The sequence below is a fragment of the Phaseolus vulgaris genome, chromosome 5 (genome assembly GCF_000499845.2).
Source record: "Phaseolus vulgaris cultivar G19833 chromosome 5, P. vulgaris v2.0, whole genome shotgun sequence".
NCBI classification, from domain to species: domain Eukaryota; kingdom Viridiplantae; phylum Streptophyta; class Magnoliopsida; order Fabales; family Fabaceae; genus Phaseolus; species Phaseolus vulgaris.
This window is the reverse complement of record NC_023755.2, coordinates 9160372-9180516: the sequence shown is the minus strand read 5'-3', so window position 1 is coordinate 9180516 and position 20145 is coordinate 9160372. Positions and strand designations below refer to the sequence as shown.

Sequence of the window (20145 nt, the reverse complement as noted above, 5' to 3'; positions counted from 1 at the left end):
TGTGTTTAATTCCCTTTTCTTTAACTAATTCAACTACACATTGAGAAACAATAGTTTTGTTTTTGTACATAAATGAACGTGTACTAATGTATACTAATATGAATGCAGCTGTACATGGTGTGTAACCATTGTCTAGTTCCTAAAATCTTCCTATAGAATATCAAGACATTAATGTTTGACTGTACACAAACAAGTACGAGAATGATGGTCAAGTCCTGTGCTTCTTCTTTTTTCCTGATAGAATTGGTTGGATTTGCAAGTGCCTTTTGAATGCCTCATTGAAAAGGAAACGAGCATGGAAGGCTTTAATGATTGGTAGCCATGCCAAAATAGCTATAGGTCCGAAAAGAACTATCCCCATTCCATAATCAAATTCTCTTGCAAGTGCACGTGTGAAGTCCCACAGCCCTGTGTGCTCTATCTTTGGCCTTACAGCCTGTGCAATCTGAACCAATAAAAAACATTTCATGGTCTCAAGTCCAGGGAAAAAAGTATGCCAAACAAGGACAAATTTACATATAGTTTGTTAGGTAGGTTTAGTTCCGTTTTTCAATCAGAATTGATGTTTCATCTTTTTATTTTCATGAAGTTTCCTTCTTCTTTTTTGCACGCAGATTATCTAGATGAAACTCCAATTCTAATTGGAAACATCACCAAAAGTGTCTATGTAACTGCATTTAAGTTTTGTCAGCCAACAAATTGAAAATGTGACAGTTTAGCTCAAGCTTTGGTTAAGATTATTACCAGTATCAAACCCCACGCAGTTGGCATGAATGCTAGACAGCAAACAAAAAGGTCCATCAATGACAATTGACATATAATAGAAAGAGTAAAGATGAGGGCAAGAACAGCCAGGAACAAGAATGCTTTGAAAAGTCTGAATCCGAGCTGATAGTTAGCACTCAGTAGTTTCCTTCCAATGTTAACGGCCTGCATGGATGTTTAATTTATGTTATTAACATACAATTGTACTATTTGGAGGATTTTGCTTACTAAATTTCTTAATAGAGTAAGGGAGAAGCCATGAAGAAGTTACCTTCACCAAGAGGAAAATTGCAACAATCACAATCCATGAAAGGACATAAACCAAAAAGTTTTTGCTATGCTGAGAGATGTCTAGATGATAGACCAGACCATACTGATAGATGAAAAAACGGAGAGAAAGCAATATTTCAGCAAACCTAGAAGCAAGACCCGACCAACGAAGATGAGTTTGCTCATCATGCCACCAAGAATGCCAACTTTTATCTTGTTGAATTCCTATACCACCCTGTTGTCTGATCCATTTATTCCACTCTTTCCAGTCATCTACTGTCTTGGTCCAACTGAACCCAGCAGGGTTAAAAAGAAAAGGTGCACATAACCAAGTCAGAGACATAAACCAAATGGCATATGTTATCAACACATATGCCATGTCACTTTGGTAGGACCTCCTGAACATGTTATAAACAATCAACAGCAGCAATAACTCAAATGCCTTAACAAAGTGGCTTCTTGAATACAATCTATAGTTCTCAGTGAAGCTAGCATGGAAGACAACTTTACGTCCAGTTGGTCTGTACTTTGCACCCCCATGCAGAAGCGTTCGACCATAGTAATGTGTTTTTGTTCCAAGGGCGAAGGTGAAGAAAACAGCAGCGAGCTGCAATTGCATAAGGACAAAGTCCTTTAAAGCTGTGAGGAAACCTTTCTCAAGTCCTATTTCCATCACCATTGGCAAGCCTGTCAGAAGTCCAAGTTGTATGAATGACTGGGAGGCAAGAGCTGTTTCTAAGGATTGCACATTCTTTAGTCGAGCCTCAACGATAAGCGCTCTTTCCAACCCACTAAGCACCAGGTATAGCTGCCCGTAGAGAAATACATAGATTCCTATCACTGAAATCTGTGGAGTTATTCAATAAATTTAGCTTAGTCAAACAGGATATGGCATGGCACTGTCATGTATAAAGCATCAGACAAGCTGGTGCTACTTAGAATTTGGGAAATGTCCTATGTATTATTTCTTTGTGTGATACTTTGCATTTATCTAAGATGTAATGCTAGATCATGGAAAGTAAAAAATGTTCTCCCCTTCCCCCCAAACTATCATGTACACAAGCATATTTGCATACATTAACCTTAGTGAGCTTAAACTGTTTTTGCTTTATAAAGAATAACTTGTTAACAATTCCAATACTTCATGTCTTGTAGTGAAAATTAAATAGATAACAATAATAGGATATGTAAACATTGTGTTTCGATTAAAAGAGTCTAAAAAGAATTTGATGGCTCAATGAAATTACCAAGCTGCTGAAGTAAAATCCAATTGTTGTGAAATAGCATGATAGCATCCGGAAAAAATCGAATTGCCGCCCAAGGCGGAATATGTCACGGCTTATAGTTTGCTCACAGTTTCCATTTGCTACCTTAGCTTCAAATTTTGAGATCTGGTTAAGAGCTACATCACGACCTTTGCCAATTTGCAAGTATTCATGATAGGAAATACATCCCCGTCTTAGTGTTGAATTAAATCCTGCATGACATAACCACATTTGTACTTGTTTCCATTATAAAAAAACATGTGGTCAGAATATAGTTTTGAACTCATCAATTCCTACCAGCGAAAACATCCTCACTCAAGTTAATCGTTTTAGATGCTTTGCTTATTCCTCCCCTTGTGATATGAAAGACCCTATCAAATACATCTGGATGCCCATAGTGGAACCGCACCCTGAATGAGAGATAATACATTAGAGTTAGAAAAACATGATTGAAAAAGTTGGTGATATGATGAGATGAAAGTAGTAATTAGAGGAGCAAGATTTTGAGAGCGGAACAGAACAAAAACGAAAAGCAGAATGAGTTTGCCTTATCATATTTCATATATTTATATATACAAGAGAATTCTACTTTACTGATACATGTAGACTACTTTCAGAAAATAAGGATCACCGTTAGTTTATTAAAGAGAAACTAGAGTATGAAATCGTCCTTGAAAAACTTCCAATCAGTAATATTAAGTAAAAGAAATCACTATCTTGATTGCAGAAAGCCAAACTTTTGCTTGCCTTGCATCACAAGTACAAAAATTACTGCTGTGTGTGTATATACAACTACGAAAACAAATCAAGTATATAAAATTATCAATTAAAAATTATTGTAGGTTTGGTAGATAACTTGGACACTTAAATGAACTTTTCCTATTTTAGAGTTTCTCACAAGAGTTTTATATTAACAAAAACATTATTTTAATATAGGTTATACAAAAATTAGTTCCATGAAATTGAATAAAGTTTCCAAATAGATAACTCTTTCAATTTTAAGGAACTCATTTTTGGAGTTCACATTCAAATAATGTTTTTTTTCGAATAAAGAAATCTTGTAAGAAATACTTATAGTTCCTTTCATTTTCAAAACAACGTTTTATATTTACTACCTGAGAGGATTAGCGAGAAGCCTTTGACCAATGGTGACAAAGCTGGTCTCTTGATATGACATGAACCATGCCAGAGAAGACACACTGAAATTAGAAAGCATAGAGAAATCCTATTAGTATATTAATTAACTTACTAATATTAATGCAAGACATTTATGAGTAAGGGGGAAAAAGCAAGTACAACAAACAAAATGTGAGTGTAAAATAAGACATTTGGTTTCATACTATCCTCTGGCATCACGTTTATATTCTATTCTTGAGACATTTGGTTTTATATGTTTCTCATATTATGGTAACATGAAATAATGTCTTAGACTTGGACCATGTTTATGCTTCAAGGAACATGTGATTAACATTGTGCATAATATGAATATGTATATTTTTCTGATGAAAGGAACCCTGTTGAATCTCCCTTATTGTCACCACAATGCGATTTTTTTATGCATGAGATGCAAAGGACTAACCTTCCTGTGAAAATGTGTTCCCTTAAGCCAAGTATTGTAGGAGGACGCCTTCCTTGGCGCCGAAGAAATTCTTGGAGAAGGTTTCTCATTTTCAGAGCTTCTTCCAAGTAATTATCCTGTCAAATAAGATACTCTTGAGAACATTGAAATGAACAAGTTTTATAATATAATGATAGAAAATAATCAATTTGTAAGAAAGTAAACAAAAAGTAGTCCTACTTGGTTCATGTCAATTGTTTGGAGTGCTTCACCTCGAGTGAATATTATTGCATTGTTTTGGTTTTCAGGCTTCCCTTCTCCAAGATGTGGTGGACCTGGTAGTTTTATTTGATATATTGTCTATAAAAGAAGCAGCAGTTTTATCATGTCAATAATGATGCATCCGAATGGTCATGACTATACATGTAATAATAAAATTAATGATTTGGACTGTATCAAAAAAATCATCTGATTTGATAAAATATTTGAGATTAACATTAAAGAAATATGCCAGTTTTGAGCCTAGGCACAGTAATTGTATTCATGGTATGACATCAAAGTTTGTTAAAATAAACGTTCAGTAGGAGGATGTTCATTCCAATCTCATTCTCTTAATCTTATCACTGAGAATATTGATACATATAGTTTGGAATTTGCTATAGTTACATTTGATCCTCCCACATGAAATCTAAGCAATGTGAATGTAGAAGTTTTTATTTTTTATGAATGTGATTGTGGTTAATATAATCTATTGGCACTAATATCTCTTGCAACTGATGCTACTGCTGTTTAAAAGGCATTGTGACCTATTAAAAAGCTCAACCGGCTTGTAGGTACAATCCTTACCAATATTTCTAAGACTAGTTTTTTTCATGATGTTGAAAAATACCTGTTCAAAACCATTGACAACTTTAACCAGTTTAGATGAATATACTTTGTGAGTCCTACCCTGCACTATCTTCTCCTTTTCCTCAACATAAGCAACACGAAGAGATGGATACCTGCAGGTAACACACGCAAGGTTTATTGTCTGCTTATTTCATATCAAGAAGAAAGTCATCTTTCTCTTTCCTTGAAAAAGGTTACCTTGTCATCAAGTCGATCATATCTTGATAACGTGGATCATTCATAGCCTTTTGTGATGCAAATGATTGACAGGAAATAACATAGGTGTATTTCATGTCTGCTAGTGCTTCTAGACGAGCAAACAATGCACGGTTACCTCTTTCAGCAGTCTCATAACCCTCAAGAATATCTGCTTTAACACAACCAGTCCCGAAGTTATTTGATTATGTTGATTTTTTCCCTATATTTCTTTCCACCAAAACAAAATACTGATGAATAATGTTACTTATACTTGGTCACAAACCTTCTTCTTCAGCCATGTCAAGAAATGCTTGTAATTTTAAGGCTTCTCTGTAGTACATCATCCCTCTAACTGTTAAAAATTGCAATGATCACATAATGACTTATAATTGAATGCATATCCAAACGAGAGTGGCAAAATCCGAACCTGTTCTGCTTAGCGTCTGGCCACGGAATGAAGCCCACTGTCTAAGATCTTCTACCTCGAGTTCATCTTCTAAATTTCGTCTGTTTTCACAACCCATGCGTTCCAAAAAATTTGTCCATTCATCTATTGAAATTGTAATAGGTATGAGATGAATTCAAATAGAATGTTTAAGATACAAATAATTTCATATGTAAAGAACCTGGATATATCTTTTGCATGTAGAAGATGATGGAGTCCTCCTCTTTATCTGAACCAAGCTCCTTAAGCGAAAAATTAATGTCCTCGATGTAATGTGGTGTTATAACACTACCAATCATGTTACATATAAGAGAGGGTTAGTGATTTTACTACAGGACTATAATAGATTTTACTAATCCTTTTTTACTAGTTTTTAAGTCATTGTGTCATTTATCCCTCAATCTTAATGTTAATACATGTTGGAGATCCCACATTGACTAAACATATAACCAATTTACCGTATATAAGCGGGGACAAACCTTACCTTACCGAGGTAGATTTGTATGATTGAGTTAAAGTTAAATTCACTTTCTATTATTGTATTAGAGTAAGAGTCTATCCTAATTGAGATTTGAGTCCATTGTGCCACCCGCTATTGGGTCCCCTCAATTCCCATGCTTGATGTCCTCGGTTTGAGAGGGTGTGTTGAAGATCACATCGATTAGATATAAGCAATTTATAGTATATAAGTGGGACAAATCTCACCTTACCTGGTTTTGTAAGATTTTGAGTTAGGCTTAAACTCACTTTCTAATAGTAAATTAAGTATTAAGAGAGAAGTGTTATGAATGCCACTACAAGAACATAATGTACAATTTTAGTCAACCTATCAAAGGAAATGCAATGCTGGACATATGTAATTACCAGAATGGCATCATATTGTGAACTTTTGGAGCATCAGGCATATCTGTGAACAAAGAGGTAGCAAAGAATGATATGCGCCTTCGAGCATCTAAGTTTGCAGGCATATCCATTGCTGTTTCTTTGACCGTAAGCAACAAATGAAAACGCTTGATCTGCCATGAACAGGCTGATTATATCAGAACATAACATGAGTTGATTTCTTTCTCATTACTATAAATATGTGCCAGCATTTTTATGTGAAGTTGTGCGCTATAATAACTAGTTCCTGATGAAAAGGGAATGACAATAAAACATTATAGGGGTAATAAACATCACCTTTTCCATCATAGGACCATTTTCTGGCAATGGAAATTGGATAGAATTCTCATTGGAAAATGGATAAAAATCCCTATTCATTTCCACGGTTTCAAATAGTTGATCATCATTTCTAAAATAGACAAAGCCACACTCATTTTGATCGGGAAACTGGAGCATATCCAATATTCTGTACAGATTTAGTAAGTAATTAGAAGCTGAAGCATAGTAATATATCAAAGGACAACATATTTTTAAGCAACAATACCTGGAATCAACCATCATATCATTCACCACCAACTCAAATATATCTAGCAGGGCTTTCACAACTTTGTGCTGATTGTCTTTTTCTCCCTCCATCTTATGGAATTTATATCAAAGTTACTAGGACTCAAAGTTACCGATCATACAAATTTGTCAACATACTTGGCCTTTAGTTTAGGTCTAGGAAACAATTACCAGAAGTTCAGCTAGCTCAACAACTTTAGCATGTAGGGCTGGGAGAACTTTGATGTTAAAGTTCTGTAGAAGAGTTGTTTCTTGGATATTCTTTTCAATTTCGCTTAGTATATCACATATGATCCTATATATGCACAAATAATGATCCAATAAAAAATCTTGCTAAAGGGTCAGATTGAATCCAGAAAAACATTCTATTTCTTTTTACCTTTTCTCCATGCTACCCTCAACCAGAATTTCAAGAACATATTTTAGCGACTGGTAACACTCTCTTACAGCATAAAACATGTATTTGTCTTTTGTAATTTTCTTGACAAGAATCTCTTCCTTTCCCTCAAAATCTTTCGCAATGGTCAAAGCTGTAGAAAACTATAATATGTACAAGAAGAGTTCATTAACGAATAAGATGTACAGCTAATAATACTAAAACGGTAATCTCATAATATTTTGGTTAAAAGTACTTTACCTTATTTGCCAAGAGGAAAACAGGCCAACGAACCTTGGAAGAAAACAATTCGGAAGACACAGGCATCATCATCAAATCCATCTCTCTGTTGAAAAAATCATTGTGAGGTGCTGGAATAAGGCATAGCAGTGCAGGAAAGTAACAACAAACATCACCTGTTACTGATCAAGTCTTCAAGACGTAGTTGATTTACAATTTGATTCCATACAACAACAAATTTGGCAGTGGCATTTTTTTCATCCGGCAACTGCAACACAGATTAGTGGTCAACATAAGGGAACAAATATACTGAAATAATCTTATCTTACTATTGCTAATTTAGAACACACCTTCTGAAATATATTGCTGAGGAAACCTTTTCTTTTCTTTTTACCACGTTTGGAAGATGGTGGGATCAGACAGACGTTAAATGCTGAAGGTAAGGAGTCAAATCTACTTCTCAGCATTCCGAGTGTTCTTATCTATTTTCAAATTAGAAATATGAGATGACCATTTCGTTTCTGTGGTAAAAGAAAGAAAGAAGAAAATAAAAACCTCAGCTTACCTCACCAAGGTGATGCAAAATACCATAAAGTCCACCAATTATTGTACAGAAAACTGAATACCAAATCTGGGTGTCCATAAAATATACCTTAATAAACAAAGAATGAAATGATGTTAACAATCAATCAATATGATTTTCTTAAAGAAATGGTCATTAATTGAAGGAATTTTATCTTAACACATAATGACTGATTGACCACTTCATCGACACAGATTTGTACTTCAATCAGTAGAACATGTTTTCCCCACTTGGTAAGTACGTTTAAAATGACAGATTTGAAGTTAAAAGGAAAGAAGTCTACGTGTAAGAAAATGATTCCAACTCACAATTACTACAGGGCTCCATACAGCTACAATTGCACCGGCATTACTCTTGACTGCAGCACATCCAAACTGTTATCAGAGACATTAACTGGTCCTTTGTGTAATGAAAACAATTAAAAATGCACCATACCTTTTGGAAAAAGCTCGTGCCATTCATAATGCACCCCAATTTTCATAATCTGTCTGGTAGGTGCTATGAGTGGTTTTATCTGCAAGCATGGATATTGCATTGGTCACTGAGAGTAAGTTGGTAAACAATTAAACCAAATTGATGTGGTCGCATAATCGGTGCTCTGTTATTATTACCTCAAAAGTGTAGCTAAACAAAAATTTACATGATAACACCAATATCCAGAATAATGTGTACCTGTATTGGAAAAAAATTCAACATATTTATATCAATTAGGATGGATATACACTAAAGCAACTAAATGCATATAATCTGAAGCCAACAAGGTAATATGACATACTTTAAAACTGAAACCTGGTCTTCTTGCATCCCTCGACCAACATAGATTCTAGGCTGTATGATAAAAAAAATGGCGACACTCAAGTTACAATATCTAATGACATGAATGAATATTATAGTCAATTACATGCACATACAAAACATAGGAAAATAATTTATACTTGTAAATTCTAGAGCTGAATGATGGAGATGAAAATGAACACATCAATCAGATGTAGTCCTCCCAAATGAGGGAATGGAAAGAATAAAAAATTCATTGCTCTAAAAGAGTATGTATGTATAGTGATATTACTAAGATGTTAAAAAAATCACATTATCTAGTAAATGGACTCATTAAAACAAGAAACAGACCAAAGTAGGCACTGGAATGATTATTAAGATCAGGAGTGTAATTGTAACAGAAGTTCACTAAATGGCAAATTGGATCAAGCAGTTCTGCAAATTTAACATGCTGTTGGAAAATATAGTAACATATAAGACGAACTTACCTGAGTCCACCAAGACAAAACTCTGCATATCTTGTAATTAGAGACCTCAATATACTTGGCAACAGAAGGGACAAAAAATAACACAACTTCAACTGCATTAGTTGTCAGGTATATTGCCGCTGCAACCATATAGGAAGTAAAGCACCATTCCTCAATCAAACTTCCATACTTGGTGGAATAACAAGTATATTTTCTTCTCGAATTAGCATAGCATGCAGGAAGGACAATAGTCCATATAATGGCTAAGACCAGCTTCATCACTAGTTTCACCTTTTGAGAATATTCCATCGTATATCTTGCTTTCCACGAGAAGGAAACGTCTAAAATTGCTGTGAAAAAAACATGGGAACCTTTATTATCATGATTATATGAGGGGAAGAACAAGGGGCACACTATCCATGTATAATATCAAGAATGTTAATGGTAAACTGTTAAGATTTTAAAATTACTTATTTGGATCTTTTCCGTCATTGAGTTAACTTAACACGTCAATATAATCTGATGTGACTGTTACGAGTACATGTATGTTACTGAGTAGTTTACTATATCCAAGTTGACAATATTTTTTGTTTGAGAAAGAAGAAATTAACCATTGAGATGTTACCATTATGGTTGTGGTAGGTTAAAGGGGATCACCTCCCCAAATTGGCAAATTAAGGTTAATGTTGAAGTTCTCAAAATTTTATTACTTTTTAGTTGAGTCATGATTTAGAAAGTAACCTCCCAACACAAATACCCATGAAGATACATGTACAAGGAATCAAGTGACTAGAAGCAATCAATGGATTAGCAGTGCAACATCCCAGGGGTATGCCATTCTATTTACTATATAGTCTGGTCCAATAAGGAAGAAGGGAAACCGTTCTGGACAGCTCCTCCTTAAGAAGTGGTTAATAGTATAACATTGATACTTTTACTTCTATTTGTTTCATCCAATTAAACAAACTTCAATGCCAATTAATGATATAAAAGATCACCATACCTTGAATTAGTTTAAGAATTGACGAGGTAATGAAGATGCTAATTATGTCCTCGAATACTATGGCATCAAACAACTGTAGTGGAGTTCCCAAGTCATGACAAGCAATGATTATTATGGCCTGAGAACCAGCACAAGTCAAATTCCAATATTATATATTATAAATAGCTGAAATTTGTATATTATCCGCACTAGATTTTGAGTAAACCTGAAGGGATAGAATATAAAAGCTCCACATTCTATCAAAACATCTAAAAATTTGCCAGAATGAACGAATCTCTACAAAATTTGTCTTTCCCAGCCACTGTGATTCATGGATTTCCTCCTTTTTATCCTGTGCAAGGAAAGTAAATAAAAGCAGGTATATTTTTCAGTATAGAGTGGTAGTTTCTTACAAGAGAAATTGAATAACAGGGTTAACATTTAATATGTCAAATGGGAGTACAAAAGACTCAATTCTTTGTAGTTGTATCAAACTCTATGGTAGATGTACACAACCTTACTCTCACATGCAAAGAGGCTGTTTCTAAGATTTCAACCTGTGTGACCTAGAGGTCATAATGCTGAAGCAACTTTCTTGTTGAACCCTGGCTTAGTCTTTAGTTGTACCATATGCATTTCTTTTATGAATAGATTATAAGGCTACGAATTCAAAGAGAAATATCCCTACCTATCTTTTGGGTAATAGAAATAATGAATGAATTCCCTCTAGGACATGACTCCAAGGGAAATAGGAAGTAATGGAAGTCCAACATCTTTATTGATCAATATAAATATTCTGAATCATCCTCCAAATTAATAAAATGTTATGGAACTTTTATTCACGGGTTACTAGGTAAAACTAATGAACTATGGAACAAGATAAACAGCCATCTTTGAAGTCAGAGAGTACTACGTAGACTTTAGGTCATGCTGGAGACTATGACAGTTCAAGAAATGGAAACATCATAGTTAGCACTAACTTAACTAAGAAGTCAATTGAGATTCATATTATTCAAAAGAATTTCTGAAGCAAATTTCATTTCATACAAAAGTAAATAAGCAGAGGTATCCATGATATGTCTACCTAATAAGAGCCCCGAGTTGTGAGTACTATATATAATGATGAGTAACAACATATGATGAAGAAATATAAAATTTAAATGTCATTTGAAACTCCATATAGCTTTAGTTTAATGGTTCAAATTCACTAATATAAAATCTGAAGTATAATGCATCTGAGAATCTCAGAATCACCTCTTGTTCTTCTTCTTCATCCCTTTTTTCTCTCTTTTTCTTCCCTTTTGTTTTACCAGGTGACCTACCAAGATCATTCTTGACATCTGCTTTTGGTTTAGTTCTGGATTTTACAAAGAAAAAGTCATGATCTAGACGCATGGGCCAACCAATTTTGAAACAATCAGGAGACCTGCATATATTGAATAGCAGTAAGGATCTAATGATATGGAATGAAGGGATTATAAAAACAACTGGAGAAATCTTAGTCTAATTGTAATGCTGACCAGAAATACTCATTCAGATCATCATAGTTTCTCCATATAGAATGATCAGATGCCCCACCATTGCAATTGTCAACTTCCTTTGGATTGAAAATAAATTAGTTATATTGAAGAAGACGATCCAAAACAAAAGAATGATAGATTAGAGAGTACCTTTCTTATAACAGTGTATATTGGTGTGACAACATTGTTAAGGAAAGACTCTGGTTCTCCTCCGTATGCAGGCATGACCTTTTCCCATGTCGTTAAGCTGATAGCACCACTTAAAATACCATGCAATTCATATGCCATCTACAGAACTCACAAAAGAAGGACGAAAATAAATTAGATAATAATCATATGATTAAGGTTGTTAGAGATTTCAATCAGTGAAGAAAATAGCTGTGTTGATGAGTGCATTATATAACTTCATCATGTATGCCGGGTCAGTTTTCTCTATGTTAAAAGAATAAAAAAGCATAAACTTATTAGGATTCTATCAACAACAAGGAGGAACTTTACATGGATCAAACAACGCTACGATGTTTATTGTGAATCATGGATTCAAGATTCTTCTATGAACTAAATTTCCTTACATACTCTTTGATCATGAAATGTTTAAAAAATCCAAATGGCATTTGTATTATCACATAAAAACAAAAGATATTTTCATAAACCAATGGACACTCTCTTTAGAAAAGGAAAATAAAAATTGGTTGTTTCAACGTACATGATGAAAAATATAGCAGAGGCATTCGGGCATGAACCGCAAATTAGCTGCCTCCCCCCATATGAGCAGGTAAAGCCCAATATACAAAATTTTATATTGCTGGGCTTCCTGTTTCACAAAAGGTAAACTGCAACACAAGTAACAGGCTTACTAAGTAAATAGAAGGTCAGAAAACAGAAATAATGTAGAAACAAAACAAATTATGGTTCAAAATTAAATAAATAAAACAGTAGAAAGCTTGAAGGAATGAAGAATGTTCAACAGAATGAAAAATCATCATTATCATCACAATCCAGATTCAGAGAAAAAGAGAAGGGTAACACCCTGTCTTTTATCAGAAGAACAAACACAGTATAAATTATTGAAAGTTACAATAGAATTAGATCAATAAACATACCGGATATTGCTTTTCCTTTCTAAAAACTTACACCAGTTGGTATAGTTTTTGAAAAACTTTCTCATCAGTTCATCCACACCTCCTTCCCCTAACTGATTTATAAAAATGATGATAAAGTTTATATTGTCAATTATCATAAAGTAAAATCAAAACATACATGATCAATAGCAAATGAACCTTCAAAGCAGATGTCTGGTTGTGAGTTTGACGAGTTTGCATGTTGGATAGGAGTAGAATAAGATGTTCCCTTTGGTTGGCAACATTGGCTTCCTATGGTCAAACACAAATATAGAATAAAAATTTTTGAACGACTAGAAAGAGCAATGCTAATCATACATTACTACATCACGTCCTCAAAACTGAACAAATGGGGAGCTTTTTTCTATGCAACAATCAAAATCATACAGAAGCAAAAAGGAATGTTTGAGTTCAATTTAACTAGGAAAAGTGACCTGAAATCCAAAACAATGCTGAAGAAAATCAAATAGATCCACAAAGGACCCATGTCTCTTGAAATCTTGGGCTGGGGGTAAACCGCGAACATTGCGAATAACTGCAATGGCAGCCTTAATCTGTATCAATTTTGTTAGTATAAAACTCAGTCCATCATATTGCAATTGAGTCTTCTGTTGCTTGGACATAAGACATCAATGAAAGGAGAAAATGTGAATCATTCAAGAAATGTCAGACCTCAGGTTGCTGCATAATTGCATGCTGAATGCCTCCTTGCTCAAGTGGAAGAATGTTAAATTCAGTTTTTCTATGGATTGCATTTCCTTGAATAAGTGCCTATGTTGGAAAAAGAGAGAAACTCTAAGGAAAAGAAATGCACGGTAAATTCATATGATTCCTATTTCTGACTAAGCATGTCATGAAGGGAAAGGGAAGATAAAAAAATATGAAAAGGACGAAACAAAAAGGATCACCTGAGAAGCAGCTGGGTCTGTAACTGTCTTTAGCACCTCAAACAGAACAGAAGCAATATCTCGTGCATTTATCAACTTCTGTCTTCGACTGTTTGGATAAAGCATCATATGAGTTACTTTAGTAGGCTATTAAGGCGTTTGAAAAATTTTGTTGAATGGGAAAACGATGCAATTTTAAATTTAAGCACACTTAGGTACCTTTGTTCTAAATCGAATGCTTTATCATGTCTGCTATAATAATCCCTGTAGGCACGGTAAACATTCTTAAGCTCACGAATATCACTTGTTCCCCTCTTTTTTGTAACGTGCTCATCCTGTAAGTCAGAATTTACAAAACAACATGCAATGATTAACTTCCCTAACCTTATAAGCAAAACAATCCTATAGATGTTTCTGATTGAGAAAATATAAATGGAGATAATTAAGAACTTCATATCTTATGCTTTTCTTTGTATATAGATAAGTCACAACACGAAAGCTCAAATAAATCATGACATAAAATTTTAGTGGCTTTTTTTATTATTAACTAAAACAGAGATCATTCTTAATTTTACAGTCACTTACTGCTATACTTGATTTTGTTGTAGACTTATTATGCTAGGCAATAAAATCCGTTGAATTCATATTCACATTGAAATGAATAAAAATTGAAAAACATTCTTGTTTACCTGTTCAAGTCTGTGAAGTAGTGAAGTTTTGAATTGTCTAACACCCCTTCCACTAGAATTTTTGTCCAAGTTGTGTGCAATCACAAAGGCATGAACACGGCCTGCAAATTTGGTTTACTGGGACAATGTGAAATGCATATATTGATGATAATCAACGGAGAATCTCATTTTTGTCAAGTAAAAGACTACGTACTACAAGGAATATATAAAATTTCTAGTGGAGAGCCTTCATGGCTTACAATCAAAGTCAAAAGTCCAACACATACAAATTGCACTGTGCATGGTACAAACAACTGTTTACCAATTGAAGAATGATATAAACAAGATAACAATATCAAGAAATTGAACAGCACGGATATTTTTTCTCTCCTTATTTGGAGACAAAGAATTGTGTTTTTAAAGTATTAAAAACATTTTCAATCCAAGTTCACACATTTCAGAAAAGAAAAAGAAATAGAAAACCAGTTGCAGGACCTTCAATTATGCACCAATTTCAGAAGAAACTGAATTTCCCTGAATCAACAAACAAATGAAGAAAAAGAAATCAACAAAGAGACCCAGACAATGAAAAGGACTCACAAAGATATGCAACACGAGGCTCCTCCTTTCCAAGCAAGTTAGCCACTCGAAGGAACCTTTGGATTTCAGAAGCAAAAACTGTTGGCAACCTCTCACTGTCAAAGGGTTCTGGAGCATATTCCTCGTTGTTGGTGCCATTGGTAATGGCCAACGTAACATGGGGTGCCTCTGATGTCGATGCTGATGCTGTTGATGTCTCTCCTCGCTCGAAATAGATGCCTTCAATGGGTTCTGCAGGCACAATCTCTGACATTGCTCTGATCTAAGAAACCAGCAAAAGGGTGACACGCATGCATGGTATATATGTTGAATCTTCTCCATAGTGTTTGCTTAGTGAGGTAAGCTTTGGTGCACTTTGCTTTGTGGACTAATTGGAAAGTTGAATGCATTCTTTTACTTTTTCTTTTGGAACTGTTTCTGATTTTGTTTTAGCTTTGTAGTGTGTCTGTGCGCTTTGCTTTGTGCACTGATTGCAAAGCTTAATGCCTTCTTTTGCTTTTGCTTTTGGAGCTGTTTTTGTTTTGGCTGTAGCTTTCTTCCCCTCTATGAAGAGAAGGAGGGAAAAAACATTAACAAAGACACGTGTTCCTGACTCACTGCTTTCTTTACCAAACTCTGAACACTTATTGCATGGTCACAACTACAACAAAGACCACAAACACGAGTTGTTAACTCAGAATATATAACATTATACAAGGTCCTGTAACGTGACATGTTTTCCCATAACAAATTTCTTAATGCTTAAGAAAGTAAGGTGCATGAAATTTAAAGATATTTAATTCATAAAGTAAAAAAAGTTGCCTGAACTTTTTGCTAGTGATATTGTAATCCACCCCACTATTATAATCTTGTTTGCTCCATGCAAATTGTTTTATAATAAGGGCTCACTGAATATGACATGTAAGAGGAATGTTAACAAGGGGAGGAAAAAAAGAACAAGAGAGAAAAAAAAATTGCTGTACTGTATGTAAACTATTGTATGATTTGTTGTATAACACAAATCAACATTTAAATGGAAAGTATCACTGTTCATTAAAATGACAGAAAAAACTGAAAACTTTAAAAAGGTTTCAAGGGTATACTAAAGCAAAAGCCATAATACCTTAGACAATTAAAGTAAGCAATGATAGCTTCTTTCCTTCTGATTTTGGTGATAAACTCAAATTCCTTTTCTATTCAGTTTAGACAACAAAATTAGAGCATTAATATAAACACTACAAGTTGGAATTAAAAATTGTGATTCATGACCTTTGGTTGAAGTGTTAATTACTTTTCCAGTCTGGTATTAAGGTCATCATCCATATTGTACTTTTGAAAGTCTTGGAGTGATTGAGTTTCCATCACAGAAAGTCTTTAAATTTGGGACATCTAATCATATGCATAATCATGCATACTGTGTGAAGTGCAGGAAACTTCAAGTTGCAACTTGCCTTGCAAAAGCTTGTAAGCCTTGGTAACTCTTTCCAAGTTCAATTCCTCTAATTTCATAAAAATATTTCACCTAGAGCATCATTTTTATTCCCAATTTCAGGTTTTAATTCCTTTAATTTCAAAGAAGCAATCTCATTCAGTGCATCACCTTCATTTCCATGGGGAGCATCATCATGTTGTGCATCACAATGCCTATTTTCAACAATGTTCAGTATGTTATTGGACATTGATATTTCAAGCACTTGGAGCAGTCGAAGGTCCTTAGCCACAGCAACTAGAAAAAGATGATGGAGGGTGGCATCATATCTAGTAATTTGTATTTTATTCAGGTTGCAAAAGGATTTTTGAGCTTGTTGATTGTTATTGACTTCAAACCATTCATGACTCTGATAAACAGTTTCTCCAAGTTTGGGAATGTAACCTATCACCAGCAACATATCAACTTATCTTCTAGCAAAAAGAGTTGAATCTAATTGGGAAGTTTAACTCAACCATGCTCAGCTTTCCTTGTTCAACAAATATTTTCACCAACTCATGGCAAATCTCAAGATGTTATAGCTTGACTAGTGATCTAGCCAATGAGGATGAGAACAAACTCACTAAACAATGACAACATATATCACTGTCAAAATCGTCAAGTTAAGGAGTGGAAGTTCATGATTCCAGATCTTAGGTAAATTGATCATAGCCAGCTCCAACATTTTAAGGTGAACATTGCAACCTATTGACACAATATTATTTTGGATATTAATTGATGGGGGAAAGTATATTACCAAGCTAAAGCAAATTATTTATATAGTTTTAACAAATTCCAACCACCAAGGACAAGTGCGTTAGGAGATTGCTAGCAGGTGAGTTACAAAATTACATCTATGCAGCATATACATTCAAACTTGGGCAAAACAAATGAATTATGGGTTTGTTTGGAGAAACCTTCTCCATAAACCCTTTTAGGAGAAAAGATAAGAAGAAAAAGATGAAATCAACTTCTACATAAGTTAGATTTTGGAGAATTTAATAGAAAATAAGTTCTGTAAAGTAACTAATGCATAAGTTAATTGTAGGTTATGTATTGATATAATTTTTTCTTTCATATTTTTTTCTCCAATCACTTATAAGAAATTCCTCCAACCCTATATCAACAACATATTGTTTATTTATTAAGTCTACCATTTCCTTTTTCAAGAAAAAACTCAAGTATGGGGTGTTCAACTTTTAATCTGCATAATATAGATCTTATATAGTGAAGTACTCATATACCTTTTCATTGAACAGTGCACGTGAAACAGAAACGCATTATCTTTTTGACCATTTTTATCTATCCATTCACATTGTAATATTGGGGTTAAATTTGTAGGAATAGTTGGCCCCGGGGGTTGAATGGAGCATGAATCATGAATTTAAAGATAAAGTAAAACAATGTACAAGCAAAGAAAAGAGAGAACTAGATACAAATTTATACCAGATCACTTTATTACTTGGGCTACATCCATTTCCAAGCAAACCAATTAAGAGCTTTTCACTAACTAAAAATACTTTGGTTACAACGAGTTTCAATACCTCTCCAGTAATAAGTATTCTAACCTTTTCAAGCACTCCAAGTTTCAACGCCTCTTTAGAGTATTTTGACCTCTCCAGGTACACCATGTATTCTGCACTTCTCCAGGTACACCAAGTATTATGCACTTCTCCAAATACAAGTTTTCTGACCTCTCCAGGTACGTCAAGTATTCTACACCTCTCTAAGTACAAGTATTCTGACCTCTTCAGGTACACCAAGTATTCTAAACCTCTCTAGGTACAAGTATTCTACACCTCTCTAGGTAAGAGTATTTTGTCTCCATCTCTCCAGGTACACCCGTCTTAATCTCCCTCGGAGACTAAGACCTCTCAAGATATGAGACAAACACTCTCAAAAGAGAGAACAATGTAAGATCAGAGGTTATACTTCAAAAAGTGAAACATTTACAATGGATATCTCACAACCCAACATACTAGATGCTCTATTTACAACTAATATAATCTTCTGTACAAAATGACTTTCTTTCATGTTCTTGTATGTGCTTGTGTCTTTTTGTTCTTCAACTTCTAGTTCTTTATATATAGCTTTTGAAAAGATGACGTTGAAACTTAAATAAGCACTTCATCATTTTGGTACTAGACGCTCCAAAAGGAAATTCTTTTTCTAAAGATTTTTATCGCGCCATGATATTTTTGGTTTTTGAAAACTTTCTTTACTTGTAATATTTGAATGTTGAGACTTGAATCTTTTGCGCTTGATGTTTGCACAAATCTTGCACTATACTGCATTATTTTCATATTAGACGCTTTAGAAAAAACTTCTGATATGAAGATTTTTGCGTGTCTTGAACATTTATACGTTAACTTTGAAATTTAAAATCCTTTGATTTGTGTATATCTTTAAACTTCGAAACTTGATTCTACTATAATCATTGTCCGTGCAAATTTCTTACTATAGCACCTTCATTTTCCCACTTGACATTGTATATGGAAACTTTGGCTTTGATATTTTCTCCCCATCTTTAGTGTTATAAACACTTTCTGAAACAATTTGAAAATAATTATCAGTAGTAATCATCATTAAATCAAATGAATAACATTGAATCATATTCATTTAATTTCAAAATCTTAATTCAAAAGACCTACTATACCAAGTAACTTAATTTCAAAAACTTTGTAAGTTTGTATAAATTATAAATATTGAAGTAAATCAGAATTTATCTCAGATTTAATTCTCAAAACTTAATTTTGAAATCAAATTGAATAAGTAATCAACATGTCTCTTTTATTAAAAAACTTTCTCGTTTACTACTGTGTTTTTTAAAACTTTTCAATAAAATTAAATAATTATTAAGAAGTGGACTTTGAGTTTAACTCAACCTCATAAAATCAACTTATAAGGTGAGGTTTGCAACCAATTATATACTATGAAATGTCCTAATCTCTAGTCGATGTGGGATCTCCAACATACCCCTCACGTCAAGACTACCAACTCGTGTGGGGGACTATATATTATGGGTGGTCCGATAACAGACCGATAATAGTTGGTCTGATAAACCCAACAAGCAATTGTTAAGATAGGCTCGAAATGACTTTGATACCGTATTAAGAAGCGGACTTTAAGCCTAACTCAACCTCATAAAATTAACTTATAAGGTGAGATTTGCACCCACTTATATACTATGAAATGTCATAATCTCTAATCGATGCAGAATCTCCAACAATAATTAAACTTAGCGTCGTCGTTGGAGACACTACGTGAAAAAACAAAATTGACTAAATTGTCGTCATTGGAGACTGAAAGAATATTCTCTGTTTTATTCAATCTGTCTTTCATCTATAGCAATGATACATATATATAACCATAGCATTAGAACCGTACAGATTCTTTTTCTCACATAACATCTGTAATTAAGACTAATTATAGTGATTATATTCCTATAATTAAGTCTAATTATAGACTCATTAATAGTGATTATATTCCTGTAATTAAGTCTAATTAAGTCTAATAATGATTTTGTCCGGTATATCCCCTCAAGTTGGAGCATGTAAGTCTTGAATGCCCAACTTGACCAAGATGGCTCCAAACTTTTTAGCACCGAGAGCTTTGGTGAAAAGGTCAGCTAGTTGTGTATGTGTG

The 20145-nt window shown here is 34.0% G+C and overlaps 1 protein-coding gene and 1 long non-coding RNA gene across 2 annotated transcripts; one reads left to right on the top strand and one right to left on the bottom strand.

Annotated features, from left to right (window-relative positions):
- Positions 1–15380, bottom strand: LOC137835098 (putative callose synthase 8). The gene is made up of 41 exons (XM_068643444.1): positions 15054–15380; positions 14475–14575; positions 14005–14120; positions 13807–13894; positions 13571–13669; positions 13333–13452; positions 13058–13150; positions 12881–12972; positions 12484–12610; positions 11928–12065; positions 11778–11854; positions 11512–11683; positions 10484–10609; positions 10279–10396; positions 9297–9625; positions 8810–8862; positions 8646–8706; positions 8470–8548; positions 8343–8392; positions 8017–8103; positions 7802–7933; positions 7628–7719; positions 7473–7557; positions 7215–7375; positions 7007–7130; positions 6816–6907; positions 6569–6737; positions 6254–6405; positions 5571–5677; positions 5372–5494; positions 5228–5296; positions 4945–5113; positions 4748–4859; positions 4099–4218; positions 3880–3995; positions 3416–3499; positions 2598–2710; positions 2283–2512; positions 1037–1882; positions 745–930; positions 1–445 (listed from the first exon to the last, which is right to left on the bottom strand). The coding sequence occupies exons 1-41, from the start codon at positions 15304–15306 to the stop codon at positions 209–211; spliced, it is 5898 nt and encodes a 1965-aa protein (XP_068499545.1). The 5' UTR covers positions 15307–15380; the 3' UTR covers positions 1–208.
- Positions 15381–16361: 981 nt separating this feature from the next.
- LOC137835097 (uncharacterized) lies at positions 16362–18619 on the top strand. Its single transcript, XR_011085012.1, has 2 exons — positions 16362–16496; positions 16585–18619. It is a non-coding gene; the product is annotated as an uncharacterized lncRNA (long non-coding RNA).
- Positions 18620–20145: the final 1526 nt, after the last annotated feature.